The sequence below is a fragment of the Pempheris klunzingeri genome, chromosome 4, assembly GCF_042242105.1.
Source record: "Pempheris klunzingeri isolate RE-2024b chromosome 4, fPemKlu1.hap1, whole genome shotgun sequence".
NCBI lineage: Eukaryota > Metazoa > Chordata > Actinopteri > Acropomatiformes > Pempheridae > Pempheris > Pempheris klunzingeri.
In genome coordinates this window covers 25,678,110-25,692,936 of record NC_092015.1, presented here as the reverse complement: position 1 = coordinate 25,692,936, position 14,827 = coordinate 25,678,110, and the positions used below count along the sequence as shown (strand labels likewise).

The following is a 14,827-nucleotide window of genomic DNA, read 5'->3' as shown; positions in this document are numbered from 1 at the left end:
GATGCCTGGAGTTGTAGAAAAGAATCAGAATTTTGAAACACTAGTATGGTTTGCAAAATGGCTGTCAAACACAATCAATTCTGTTTGTTGGGACATTCAACTAAACCAGAGGTATCAGCATCAGAACTAGAAGCTCAGATCTCTGCAGTGGTAGACAAGAACTTCATCTCTGCACCACCCATGCACCCCTTTCCTTCTAAAACACAAGACTTTAACCCACTTTCCACCTGTCTGCCGTTCTATCATGATTTATTTTACCAGCTCTCGCAAGATGAGGCACCCACTACTCATCTCTCTGTTTACCTGTAAACGCTAAACTTTTCTTTCTTTCTTTCTTTCTTTCTTATCTACATACAGCACTCACCATAAGGCGAGGGAAAGCTTGTTAAAGACATCAGTGCTGAAGTTTGCTATTCTCAGAGGAGATAAGGGATCAATTTTCACAGATCGCCTTCACAGTTTTCAGCAAGTTCACTGCGCCTAGCCACTGAAAGCACACACACACACACACACATACACAAGGGCTTGCAAACTCACACTGGGACAGTATCCAAGAAACAATTTATCAGTCAGTTTCTCTGTCTAAAGGCTTGTGATATTGCCTACAGGCTACATGTAGAATACATCAGCAGAGGCAAAGGAGAATGCAAACAGCTGAAGAAATATTGTGTGTGTCTGCATTTGCTGGGGTGTTTTTGCAGCATGACAAAAAATGCATGTACCTGCTTTGAATCCAGTGTGTTGTTGGTCTTTGTGTTAAAATGTATTTATCCTCAGTATAAATGAAAACGCTTTGGGATGTATGTGCAGTTGCTTGTAATGTGATGGCTTGTCATCCCTTTAAAACCTCCTCAGAGGATCACTCTATGCTCTGTGCTGTACAGTAGGTGTGTGTGTGTGTGTGTCTTCGTTTTGGTGAGACAGCGGACATAAATTCTCCCTGTCCCCCTGTAATAATATTAAGTTTTACATCATTTTTGGTGGACATAAGATAAGTTATGGTGATTGCCACAACTCTCCATGCCAGCTGATCCTCAGCTCTGTGCTCCTATCTCCATTGATCCATCCAAAGCTGTGAGTCACCCAGGGACATCATCTCCCTGAAGGATGACTGTCACCAATCAATACAACAGCCTTAGCTGACAAACACACAATGAGACCAAGTGGGAAAAATGTGCCAAACCAGATGCTATTTTGTCATCCTCCGCTGTTGTAATTGTGGATTCAATTTCCTATCTCTCTCTCTCTTGACTTTCAGCCCTCCCCTATCTCATTTCTATTTTTATCGACAGGTGACCTGTAACTGGTTTGAGAGAAGGAAGAGAGGAGAACAAATGGAAAGGGAGCTGAGAGAAAGAGGATGAGAGAGAGAGAGCAGGACCCATGAGATTCCCCATGCACAATGGGAGCCCCTCGCTCTGCCGGCTTTTGATTTAAAAAGAATAAAGGGAACTTTGCCTACAGAGGGCCAACGGGATTTTGACATTACTCCAGTGTTTTGCCCAGCAGTGGGACTCCACCTTTTAGTCTCAGGAGGAGAAGTCACGGCTGTACACTAAACATCGACCTTACTCCTCTTTCATCCCATCCTCTCTACGCCCTTCTACTTCTTCTTACCTTGTCCATTGCCATGGAGAAGACATATTCACTTACTGCCCACTATGATGAGTTCCAGGAAGTGAAATATGGCGGCCGCTACAGCAGTGATATCCTCAGCAATGGCATGACCCTTCACCTGGGGGGCAGCCTGGACCGTCATATGGGGCGCAGTCGGGGAGGGACCTGGTCGAACAGTCGAAACAGAGATCTAAGCAGCACCAGCAGCAGTGGAGGGCTTCCTCGATGGAGCCGCAGGGAGATCTGCCTCCTCTCTGCACTGGTCTTTGCAGCAGGCATGTGCGTCATTTTGGGCAGCATGCTGGCACTCAAGTACATTTCCCTGGACGCCCAACAGGACCCACAGTGCCGTCAGGACTGCCAACGCAAACGCTCCCTGCTGCGGGCGGCGCGCTTCGTTCAGGCCAATATTGACCCAACCATCCAGCCCTGCCAGGACTTCTACTCCTTCGCCTGTGGTGGTTGGCTGAGGCGCCACGGCATCCCTGAAGACAAGCTCAGCTACGGCATCATCACCGCCATTGGAGAGCACAATGAGGAGAAACTACAGCGCCTCTTGCTGGAGCCCATACGGAGGCGTGGGCCTGACTCAGCCGAGCGCAAGGTCAAGGAGTTCTATCGATCCTGCGTCAACATTCAGGAGATTGACAAGCTGGGCTCTGACCCCATGACTGAGGTGATAGACAGCTGTGGGGGGTGGGACCTGGTGGGGGCTCCTCCTGGTGCTGCCGGGTGGGAGAGAGAGGGTGCCCCGCAGAGGCCAGACTTCAATGAGCTGCTATACAGGACCCAGGGAGTGTACAGCACTGCCGTCTTCTTCTCCCTCACTGTCAATGTGGATGATAAAAACTCCTCCAGGAATGCAATCAGGGTGAGAAAAAGGATGTTGGGGAAGTGAGTGTACATTTGTGAAAGCGTGACATGTGAGTGAGGCCATGAGTGTTATTTACCAAGAGTTACTAAAGTTATATTGTCAAGTGGAAAATTCCTTACCAGCTTCCTAAATAACAGTGAATGAACTTAAGCAGAAGACTGATTAACATTGGGAACACATCTGTGATAGGATATTCTAAGCTTAAGATTCCCTTACTAACTTTTTCCAGAGCTTTCAATTGTATCTCATAAACCGTCTTCAACAAGTGGAACTTGCTCAGTTGTCTGGACCCGATATACAACCACCTGTTACCACGTGACAGTATCTCTGTACTTGAACAAGTTCCATTTCCTGAAAAAGGTTGTGAGATATGGAAGAAAGCTCCACCAAGAGCTTGTAAGCATTGTTTTTATAGACTGACACCCCCAGGTTTGTAACGTGTTCAACAAAAAGTTTGACTCTTATGAGGGGAAACATCCAATATTGTTGCTGGCCTTTGAAAACCATGTAACTTCAAACTGTTTACTTTTAATGAGCGAGGAGCTTTGCAACAATGCATTTCTCAGAGAATCAAATGGGCTTTTTTGTCATTTGTTTGGCTTAAGAAGTAGGAGAATTGTCACAGCCCATAAAGGAATACTTCACACAAGAATTCAGAGTCATCTAATTTGGAGATGCATGGTTTGCAGAGAACAATGACAATATTCAAGTTGGCCAAATTTTTAGATTTAATAAAAGATGAAAATGAGTGCTACACACTGCATGAGTCATGTGTGGGGATTGTTCATTAAATGTTATAAATAATTCATACGTTTAGCATACAGTATGTTGAATGGCTTGTAAATGTTGGCGTGGCTACAGATTATTAAAATATTAACCAGTCCTTTGAATGAGCATCTGTTGGGGCTTTCGCAACACATGTGACCACATACCAGAAAAAATCTAATCACTGCAGGAGCTTCTGACTGTGTGTGTGTGTGTGTGTGTGTGTGTGTGCAGATTGATCAGGAGGGGCTCACACTGCCTGAGAGAAGCCTCTATCTGGGACAGGATGAGGACAGTGTGAAGGTAAACATATGACCGTACCTTCTTCTTTAAGGCTGCCACACCATCTCCCTACATTCTTCAGTCAGTTACTTCTCCCTTCCTTCCCTCTTTTCCTTTTCCACTGTCCTTCTCACCCTCCTACCTTTTCCTACATCGTTTCCTTTCTTTGTCTCATACTTGACCTCCATTAGGTTCTTTCTCTCCTCCCTAACATCACCTCCTGCTGCCCTCCTTTCCTCCTTCCTTCCTTCCTTTGATCCTTCTTTTCCATCCTTCACTCCTCTTCCATCTGTCTATTGAATTGTCTGCCACCTCCTCATCAATCCACCTGTTTTCCTCTGTCACCCGCTGTGCTTTTGTTATCCTGTCCACTTTGCCACATGTCACCCCCGTCACTGGCCATTACTGATGTTGTCGCAGCTCCTCTTGTCTATTAGTGCTGATGTCGTTGTGCTTCTCAGATCCTGGCGGCATACAAGGCCCTGATGGAGCGCTTGCTGAGCATGCTGGGAGCTCACAACGCCACACAGAAGTCAAAGGAGATTATACAGCTGGAGACCCGTCTGGCCAATGTGAGCGTGTGTGTGTGTGTGTGTGTGTGTGTGTGTGTGTGTGTGCGGGCACATGCACGCATACATGATGTGTTCATGCATGCATTAGTGTGCAAAGTGGTAAGTAAAATCTCCTCTCTCTCCAGATCACTGTGTCAGAATATGACGACCAAAGAAAGGACATCAGCACCATGTATAACCGCATCACCCTCAGGCAGCTACAGCGCATCGCTCCCAGTGTGAGGACTGCACACGCACACACACAGAGCACATGAACATACCCCTCATTTACACATATGTGTGTGTGCACATGCATTTTAGGTAGACACAGACATGATGGATTAAGATTTGAACTCCAACTGAGCATTTTAAGTAGTGTGGCCAGTGTGTAAGCATACAGGAGAAGCGTGTGTGTGTGTGTGTGTCTGTGCTTGGGGAGGGAGGGAGTGGCGAAGCACTACACACACACACGCACACACACACACGCATACAGAGGCCTAAGTGACTCACAAAAGCTGTCCGCCCTGCAGGGGTATATTGGGAGGTTGAGGGATGGAATGAAAGAAGTAGGCAGAAAGAAAAGGAGAAAATGAGGGGACATTTGGGGATGTTGGAAATGGTGGAGGGAGGAGAGAAGAGAGGAAAAGACACTGGAGACACAGGGAGGGAGGGAGCAAAGAAGGAGGGGGCTCTCCTCTGAAGCAGCGGGAACACTGTCAGAGAATCCTCAAGAAGTTTCATGGCCGAGGGAGGGATGGACGAGGAAAGGAGGGAAAGAGAAGAGCTGGAAACTGGGCATGTTCTGAGGGGAGCTTTTAGCTTTTCAGCCAAAAAACACTACACACACGGAAGAAGAGACGACGCAAACATGAGTGTTAATAAAAGTGGAGAGGCATAGCCTCATTAGAGGATAGAGATTCAACCAGGGAATGATTGAATGCTGCTAAATGGCTTCAGTGTGTTGCTATAACTTGGATCTGCAGTTAAAATGCATGCAAGAGTCACTAAAATTTAGTTAGAATTATAAGAGTGCTGATTTGCAACTAAATTACCACCAAAAAGGCACCCTGTCTATGAAGCAAACTTAATAGAAAAGTAAAATGATGAATGTAGATCACTGTTAATGATCTAAGGCGGTTGGTCCCACATTCTTTGGCTCAGGACACTTTTTAAGCAAAGAAATGTCTACACATACATAGTTTCAGTGTGAACACCTCTACCTAAGAGTGTCACCTTCTAATGCTGGAGAGGTAATTAACATTTTGGACACTCAAACACACTCTCAAAAATTAATCTGTTTATATCTGTAATGTAAAGTTATATGTTGTGATGTTAAAGGTGAGACATATAGTTTATCTTCCTGGCATGGACACTGTCTCCTAAATTTGTACAAACTATAATGATAGGATCATTAATGCATTTGAACTCTACAATTCTGCCACTCCTCTGGATATAAAAGCCTGTCTTTAATATCTACAGTGTAATCCTTTGGGGTAACGGTGCCCGATCAAAGACGGGCTCAAATTAGTATTCAAAGTGTCTGACAAGATTGTGGAAAGGATTCCTACAGAGACAGACCTGTGAGATCCTTTTTGTTTAACCAGACACTGTCGTCGTAACTCTCTCTTCAAAGCCACCATCATTTATAAACAGTATATATTACAGCCATTTTACTTTGCAGAGCACAGAAGCCAAAATATGTAAAAACATTTTATTTGAAACCAAGTTTAAAATACTGCAACGCTGTTTTCTCTTAACGTTAACTTACATTTCTGAAGTAAACACACATTCGGGATGTGGGTAAAGTTAGGGCAGGGGGGGCAGCTTCTTCTGTGTAACTCACTTTTTCTTTTTTATTAATGTCCGACTCAACCGTGGGACAACTCAACAACACACGATGTGATACATCACTCACATTATATCACTCCGCCAAACCACTACAGGCAAGGTACATCACACTATGTAGTTCCCTATCTACGTCCATGAAAATAATGCATCACCATTAATTACATTATTTACATTTTCTCAAACCTCAAACCAGAAGACAATCTCTAAAACAAATAAAAACCAAACTTTAAGAAAAATCAATCTCATTTTCCAATACAAAAGTTACCCTTTAAGGTCTAATATAGTCCGTATCCAAATATCTGTTCTTGTCAAACAGTAAAAAAAGACCTTTTCCAGTCTCATTAAACCAACATGAAAATGCACTGCATGAAGCACACACACTTGGTGGTCTGAGTGTTCACAAAAATTGTACAATGATAACGTGGATCACTCTTTTGCTTCAGTCTATGTGTTTGATCTACGTGTTGATCTAGATTTTCTTGTTGTATAGCTGTTCGTGTCTACGCAGTGTTTTCATGTGGATTCAATTTATAAGTCAGTGCTTTGAGGGTTTCTTTGTAAAGTGTGAAGTGTATGACTCTTTAAAAACCAACACTGCATCATTCATCCTCCCACCAGCTTCACTGGAAGCGCTTGCTGGACAGAATCTTCCACGACAACTTCTCAGAAGACGAAGAGATCGTGGTGCTCGCCACTGATTACATACAGAAAGTCTCTGACATCATCAAGACCACCTCGAAGAGGTAAAGAGAGAACGGGTGGCCGGGTGGGGGCTGAGGGTTTGGGGTGCGGGGAGAGAAAGATGAGGGCGCTGAGGTGTATGCAAAATCAATGAAATTAAGACGCAGGAATTTTTGAGTCGGGACTTTTTGAGCACGAGTAAGCGCTTTTGTTTGAGGTGGTTTTGTGTGTGTGTGCTGTCACTAGTTTGGGCAACAACGCAGTGTCATGAGGTGTATGGATTGGTTTTTGAGTGCTGCATGTATTTGAGTGTGTTTGAGGTGAGTCACTGTTGGGTGAACTTCCAGTTCTACTGCAGCTGATTATTATTGATCTACACCCACTCTTTTCTACCACCTGCAGACTCAGACAGATGCACATGCACGTACACACACACACACACACACACACACACACACACACACACACACACACTCTTTATTTCCCCTTCTTCTTCTCAACAGACTCCAGGGGAGGCCTTAGAGGGCTGCTGCACGTCAGGATGTGTCACAGCAACTGACAGCTCGCCAATAGTCACTGTGCTCTACACAAATACACAACAGCACTCAGTCCTCATGCATGGCTGACTGGCTGGATGACTGGCGGGTGGATTACTTACTTGTCATTTATGTCTGAGTCTGGTCATGTCTATCTGTTTGTCTCTAAAAAAGCATAAACTATTCAGATGTTTCGGTCATGACCTTATCGTACCGTCAATGTTGGTAGTTCTACCAGCTCACCACAACAACAACCTCTGATTTAGTGCGGGGCTGATCAAACACAAGATATGTAATCAATTAATCAATCAAAATCCACTATATTCACTTTATCAGCTGTGGGTCATATTGGCAGAAGTCATGTTTTTAGAACGCGTTCACATCGCTGGTTCTTTGTAAAGTGTGTTTCTAAGGAATCAGCATCCTTGAAAATCAGACTGTGAACAAATAAGACTACAGCGACCATGCTTCGCTTTTATTTTACCAAGACGGCCCTGAGTAACCTAAGAATTCATTATTAGAAACGATGGATGGGAGGATTTTTTTGATCAGTTCAGGTGTGAAGCTATCAGATTCCTGTGAGACTCAGTAAGAGTTGGTACAAGAGTTTCTCACAAGGGAGACCACATTTCAGCTTCATATGTTTAGCGAGAAATCAGTCTCCGTCTAGGCTGTAAAGCAATAAAGCAGATTCCCCATCAAATGTGATCTGATGACTGTACCAACTGGAGGAAACCACAGGCAGGACGACTCAAAGACACAACTCAACATCTTAACAGGCAGTTTTGGATAAGAAAAAGTCTTCCAATGGTCGGTACTCAGGTAGGCAGTCAGAGATAAGGCAAACAATCCAGAGAGTAAGGCAGAGACATAGTTAGGAAACAAGCAGGAATCAGACTAATCAGAAACATCCTTGCACAAAGAAAAACTGCTGAACCGCTGCCACAGAGAAGGGGAAACACACAAACTAAATACACTGGGAAGGACAGGATAATGTGGAAAACACACAAGGGCAGGACTCTGAAACGAGAGTAAGTAAATCACAAAATAAAACAGGAAACCATAAATACATGAGAAGATAATATGAAGTAGGGAACAGAGCGGGACATGACAATGACCACAGAGGTGCATTTGGGCCAGGCATGAGAGAAAAAAAAAGATGAATTTTTTTGGATCACAAGAATAAAGCCAAAATGTCCAGACTCAGGTAAACATATATTCCAACTTTATCCTAAATATTTCTACTTTATTCTTGAAATACAAAAGATTCTGTTTCTCATAGGCCTGACTCAAATACTCTTCTGTAGATGACAAATGAAGGAGGTTTAGGTCAGCTCAAATGTCACCCTTATCCTCCTGTTAGGTAAGGTTCAGGGCAGTAGAGCAAAGCTTTACTGACAATCCTCTCTGCTCAACAAAGAACCAGTTTCACTTCAGCACTTCCACATTGTATACCGTCAGCCCAGCCCAGATGTCCACTATGGCATCATGCAACATGCAGGATGGCTTTTTGCTCCTTTTTCTTCCTCCGTTCACATTTTTGCAGGATACAGATAAATGTTATTCTTCACTTGTGATTTATACCACTGGCTTTTATCATCCCCAACAAAAGATAAGATCTTTTTCTTTGCAGTGATTTAGCTCAGCTCCTATCAGTGTAAACATCTCTTCCATATCACATTTTCTACGATCTGTGTGCGCTCCTTTTTTCTGATTTCTTTTATCTGGCCGCCCGCTGCTCTCTCTTTGTGAAATGTACTTTTTAATCACAACACTCCAACATGCATATGGATTGAGTTAGGGTCATATCATTAAGGGATTCATAATCCCCTTTGTAAAAGTGCAGCTACCATCTCTGCTATCACTTCCATTAGCCCTGGCTCACTTCTCCTCAGGCTGCAGAAGCTCGTGTTGATGCTCTGTCTCTTTCCTTGTTGTTTACCAATCTTTTCTTTGACTTGTCTGTCCATCATCCCCCCGATGGCTTTAGTAATAGATTCTACACTAACTTTCAATCATCCTCTCTCCCTGTCTCTTGTTCCCCACTCCTATGTCTATCTGACATCCTGTCTTCTCTCCCTTTTATCGTGCAAACTCTCACTCAGCTCTAATGTTTGGCTCATATCTGGAGCTGCACTATGAAAGTTGAAATCCACGTCTCATTTCCGAGTTGCCAGTAACACCTTAAAGCTTAAAGTTTTATTGGTCAAAATGAGCAACAAATTGTGTTCAGATGAAAAAACACCCAAACATGTGACCTGGCACCACCTGAGATTTTGTAACAGGTGGCTTTTAATATAATGTAAAGGAGAGGTCACAATCTTTTTTAATCTTTTAAACTGCAGTAGTTCATTTTGCACATCGGTGACTCCAAAAGAATGAAAGCTCATTTCTGCCAGGAAAAGAAATAAATGGTGAAAAGTTGATAAAATGATAAAACTGATAAAAAAAATAACAATACTTTTATTAAATCAAAATGCCTAAACTAAAAAACAATAATGTCTCTTGCTGGACCCTCCCTGCCTGGCGTGTGCCCACCTAACACAGCTTGATGACATCATCTGGGTTACGTTCACAGTTCCCATGGTATAGTTTTCATACGCTGTAATAACATTCCTGAGGAGTGAACTAAGACATCCTAACTTTTCATTTTTCATAATTAGAACTTCTTATTTCATCATTCTGATGAAGTTTGGCTAATTTGAGAAAGTTAGGATTAAAACATGACCATTTCCTGGCTGGATTGAGCTTCTATACAATGACAGTGGGACGTAGCAGTTTGAACTTTTAAGTCTTCCTCCCTCTCTCCCTGACTGAGTGACTTTCTGACTCCGTGTCTTTCCTTCGGTCTCATCCTCACCAGACGCTTTCCTCTTGCAGCTCTCTCCATCTGTCTACCTCCCCTTCTCCTCCCTCACTTTTCTCCCTCTCAATTTTGCGTGATAACTCTCTCTTTCCCCCAGTTCCTGCCTCAGTCCCCTAATAGTGCTTTCCCTTCTCTCCATCTGCACCTCTCCTATTGTTTTCTATCCATCTCTGCCTCTGCGACTTCCCTACCTCCTGCCATTCTCCTCCTCACCTGTTCCTGCTCTCTCCCCTCTTATCTGTCACTACTCTTTCTCTTTTTCATTTTCTCATTCTCCATCTTTTTTCTACCTCGAGGTTGGCATAGTTAGGGATAGTTAACCCACATGCTCACAGTCAAACACGTACAAATGGAGGGATTCAATAGAGCCATTCCATTTCCTGGGGGTGTTGCTCATTAGCATAGCGTATAAGAACTCTACAAAAATGCCCCGGTTACTCTCATCAAGGGGTCTTCCTGCCACTGCCTGTTATTCACCAGTCACACAGCTAACACTCACTCATGCACACAAATATGTAGACACAAGGGAACCAAAGTTATCGCTGGGATAACACCGGGAACTTGAAGCGCAAAATCCTGTCAACTTCTTTGTTTTATGCTGTTTTATTCTTTTGGGTAAAATGTGCTTATTCGTTATTCATATCCTAATTAAAAAAGCATTTTCAGTATCAGTAACAATATCAAAAACAGTGCTACTATTGTTAGCATCTGAGATACGTCACTAACAGTCATGTTAGTGGCTCTGTGAGGCAAAATCAGACTTAGATCCTAAATTTGAAACTGATTTGAACCCACTGCAAAGTCAGTCAGGTAGAATGTTTTGACTGGTATAATAATATTGAGTATTTCCAAAGAAGGATGGAGATCTAATCATCTGGTTTTGACGGTTTATTAACATCCAAATTCAAGTTTTCAGATTTCCACCCACGAGATAAATCCTACTGAGCATCTCAACAAAGGGGAACAGGGTCACAGAGTTGTAGCGACAAAGTAGTCAGTACAGTCAAACTGGGCTCCTACAGATGCTTTGAGCTTTGAGGTCAGCATGCTGGTGGTTAAAGGGTACAATGCTCGTCATCTTAGTTTAGCCATGCTAACATTTGCACAAGATTTGCACAAGTGGCACAAAGCACAGCTGAGCCTGATTGGAGTATCATTAGTTTTGAAATTTTTGACATAAAAAGTTATGGGATCTGTACCAGTTTTGGCAACCCATCCAATATTTGTTGAGATGTCTCATGTAAATATTGACCTCATGGTGGAGAAAAGATAAATTCTCAGGGGAGTCATCAGGATCTCTGAAGACCATAAACGTCCCTCAGATAGTTCAGTCTGGCACAAAGCTGTGGACCAGCATCGCCATCCCTAATGCCACACTGCTAGAATGACTTACAATAAAATGGATTAACATTTGCAGTAGAAATGAGAATTTCCTTAAATCCACCTTTGTCTGCTTTAAAAGCACATCTTGAACTTTGGGCCAATTACTTTGATTTATCTTGATCTGGTATTTGGACAGTTGGTATTTTTCACAGTACCGGTGCTTTATAAGACAAGTATGATTAAACCACCCACATGATCCAGTCACTAATCCAGCTGAGCGGAGCATGTCTATTTTTATATTATCTCCTGCTCGTCTAACCACATAAAAAGTCCTGTAACCACACACACACGTGCACAGAGTGTCGGAGTTGGAGATCGTTGTAGAGGTGTTTGCCTGTTGTGTCATTGTCCAATAGAGCAGAAGTTTTTCTTTTCCTCTCAAGGCTGGACCACAGAAAAACTCTTTTGTACTCGTAGTCAGCTGGATTCTGACATACACCCACACATGTAGTACACACACATAGTGTCCAAGAGTACAGTTGAAGAGGTTAGTACAGACTGACAGTCATATAAACACAAAAAACAAGGAAAGTTTAGATTCTTGCTAAATTGGAATGGTGTGAAGCTGCACTCTGAGAGGTGAAAGGGTGACAGGCGAGTAAGAAGAGTGCGCAGACAGGTGCTTCATGTGCTTCTGAGACAGCTGTGTGTTTCAGCATGGTTAAAAAAGAACGGATCATCCTTTCTTCTACTGTCCTGCTTTCTTTCTTTTGATTCCTATTTCTTTCTCTCACATCGCTTGTCCTTCACTGTGTTTGCTTTCCTCCATCTCATCTTTTTGTCTTCTTCACATACACTCCCCTCCAAAAGTATTGGAACAGTGAGGCCAGTTCCTTTATTTTTGCTGTAGACTGAAAACATTCGGGTTTGACATCAAAAGATGAATATGAGACAAGAGATCAACATTTCAGCTGTTATTTCCAGGTATTTACATCTGGATGTGATACACAACTTAGAAGATAGCATTATTTGTAACGGAACACCAAATTTTTAGGTGAGCAAAAGTATTGTACTTAACTGCATCAAGCCTGTGGCCCATTGACATCACCAAACTTTTGCATTCTGCTTTTGTGATGCTTTTCCAGGCTTTCACCGCAGCCTCTTTCAGTTGGGGTTTGTTTTGGGGGGTTTCTCCCTTCAGTCTGCTCTTTAGCTCTACAGGGTTGAAGTCTGGAGATTGACTTGGCCAGTCTAAAACCTCCCACTTCTTGCCCCTGATGAACTCCTGTGTTGTTTTGGCAGTGTGTTTTGAATCATTATCTTGCTGCACCATGAAGGATCTCCCAATCAGTTTGGTTGCATCTTTCTTTAAATTGGCAGACAAAATGTCTCTGTAGACTTCTGAGTTCATTTTGCTGCTGCCATCATGTGTTACATCATCAATGAAGATGAATGAGCCCATCCCAGAAGAAGCCATGCAAGCCCAAGCCATGACATTGACTGCCATGACCTCCACTGTGTTTCACAGATGAGCTTGTATATTTGGGATCATGAGCAGATCCTCTCTTTCTCCAAACTTTAGCCTTTCCATCACTTTGGTAAAGGTTCATCTTTGTCTCATCAGTCCATAAAACTTTGTCCCAGAATTTTTAGGCTTGTCTCTGGACTTTTTGGCAAATTCCAGCCTGGCCTTCCTATTCTTCTTCTTGCTAATGAGTGATTTGCATCTTCTGGTGTGGCCTCTGTACTTTTGTTCATGAAGTCTTCTGCGAACAGTAGACTGTGACACCTTCTCTCCTGCTCTCTGGAGGTTGATGCTGATGTCAACAGTTGTTTTAGGGTCTTTCTTTACAGCTCTCACAATGTTTCTGTCATCAACTGCTGCTGTTTTCCTTGGTCTACCTGTTTGACGTCTGTTACTTAGTACACCAGTGGTTTCTTTCTTCTTCAGGACATTCCAAATGGTTATACTGGCTATGGCCAATGTTTGTGCAATGACTCTGATCGATTTTCCATCTTCTCTCAGCTTCACAATTGCTTGTGTTTCACCCATGGACAGCTCTCTGGTTTTCTTGTTGGTTACGCCTCTAACTATAAATGCAGTCTGCACAGGCAAAACCCAAATCTGAAACTGAACGTAGACATTCAGCGCGATTTATTGTTTGAATAATCAATGTAATAGGACACACCAGGGCAACAAAACACACCTGTCAGTCACATGTTCCAATACTTTTGCTCACATGAAAAATGGGTGGGTTCAAACAAAAGGTGCTAACTTCTAAATTGTGAATCAGATCCAGATGTAAATACCTGGAAATAAAAGCTGAAATGTTGATCTCTTGTCTCATATTCATCTTTTGATGTCAAACCCAAATGCTTTCAGTCTACAGCAAAAATAAAGGAATTGGCCTCACTGTTCCAATACTTTTGGAGGGGAGTGTATTTCTTTTCATACTTTCTCCCACCCTATTTTTTCTTTGTTGCATGTTTTTCATTTCTCTATTCCTCATCACCGAGTGTACACATTCTTCATCTTTACAGGCATCTGTTGGCCAAGTCCTTCCCTTGGTCTCTCTCTCCACCCCTTCCATGTTCTCAAGTCCACTGACAGGAGCAGTCACACCACCATCTCCTCATCCTCCATCCATCTTTATTTTCCTCTTTCTCCTTCCAGTGTGTGCGTGTGTGTTCAGTCCCCACACACTGCAATGACTGCAGCCAATCCCATTAGCCAGATGAGCAGGCCTCCAATGAAGGGGAAAGCATAATGACAACACCAGCATCCCTCTCACACACTCCTCTCTTGCCCCCCCACCCCCCCTCTCTCTTTCCATCTGCTCCGTCCGATGTATTTTGCCTGTGCAATTTGAAAGCAAGCAGAAGAGTCGATCGTTTCGTGTGTGTTTATTCCGGTGTGTTTTAGCGTGCAACACATGTCTGATTGTGAGTAATCCACTGAGGTGAAACAGCAGCAGTCGAGGATTCGCTTCTTGCTGCGTCTGATGCTTTTAAAAATGTACACACAGGTAGTTGTAAAGCATTTTCAGATGAAGCTGGTCGCCAAATGGCAGATTTCATGGCGCTATAGCTTTCAGCATTGGAGGTTTGATTCCCAGCAGGGCCTCCTGAGCTGAAAATGTATGCAGTCATGCTACTATAAGGTGCTTTGGATTTGAGTCTCCTCCAAAGTAACAAAAAATGTGTGATTTTCTGTCTCTGTAGTGTCTGCATTTTGCAGTTTGAAAGCTTGTGTGTGCAGTTTCTGTTTGTTCTATTATTCCACTTTCATTCTATTACTTCACATATAAAATGATCTAACTCCTCTAAGTTATTACAAGTTTGGAATAGAGGAGTTCCTCCCTCCTCCATTACCTGCAGGGTCATTACCTGTGGTAATGTGTTAATGCACTGCATAGAGACTGTGTCTTTTCATCTCCCTAACTAGCCCCATTAAAATCCATTCAGCTAATGAGCCTTCACTCAG

General features: G+C 43.0%; 1 protein-coding gene across 1 annotated transcript in view; it reads left to right on the top strand.

The window, feature by feature from the left end:
• The first annotated feature begins 1,630 nt into the window (after positions 1-1,630).
• LOC139199998 (endothelin-converting enzyme-like 1) overlaps positions 1,631-14,827 on the top strand; it is a 38,123-nt gene continuing 24,926 nt past the window's right edge. Inside the window, exons 1-5 of the mRNA XM_070829221.1 lie at positions 1,631-2,488; positions 3,491-3,559; positions 4,000-4,110; positions 4,236-4,328; positions 6,556-6,680. Of these exons, the coding sequence (XP_070685322.1) occupies positions 1,631-2,488; positions 3,491-3,559; positions 4,000-4,110; positions 4,236-4,328; positions 6,556-6,680 (1,256 nt within the window). The remainder of the gene's footprint in view (positions 2,489-3,490; positions 3,560-3,999; positions 4,111-4,235; positions 4,329-6,555; positions 6,681-14,827) is intronic.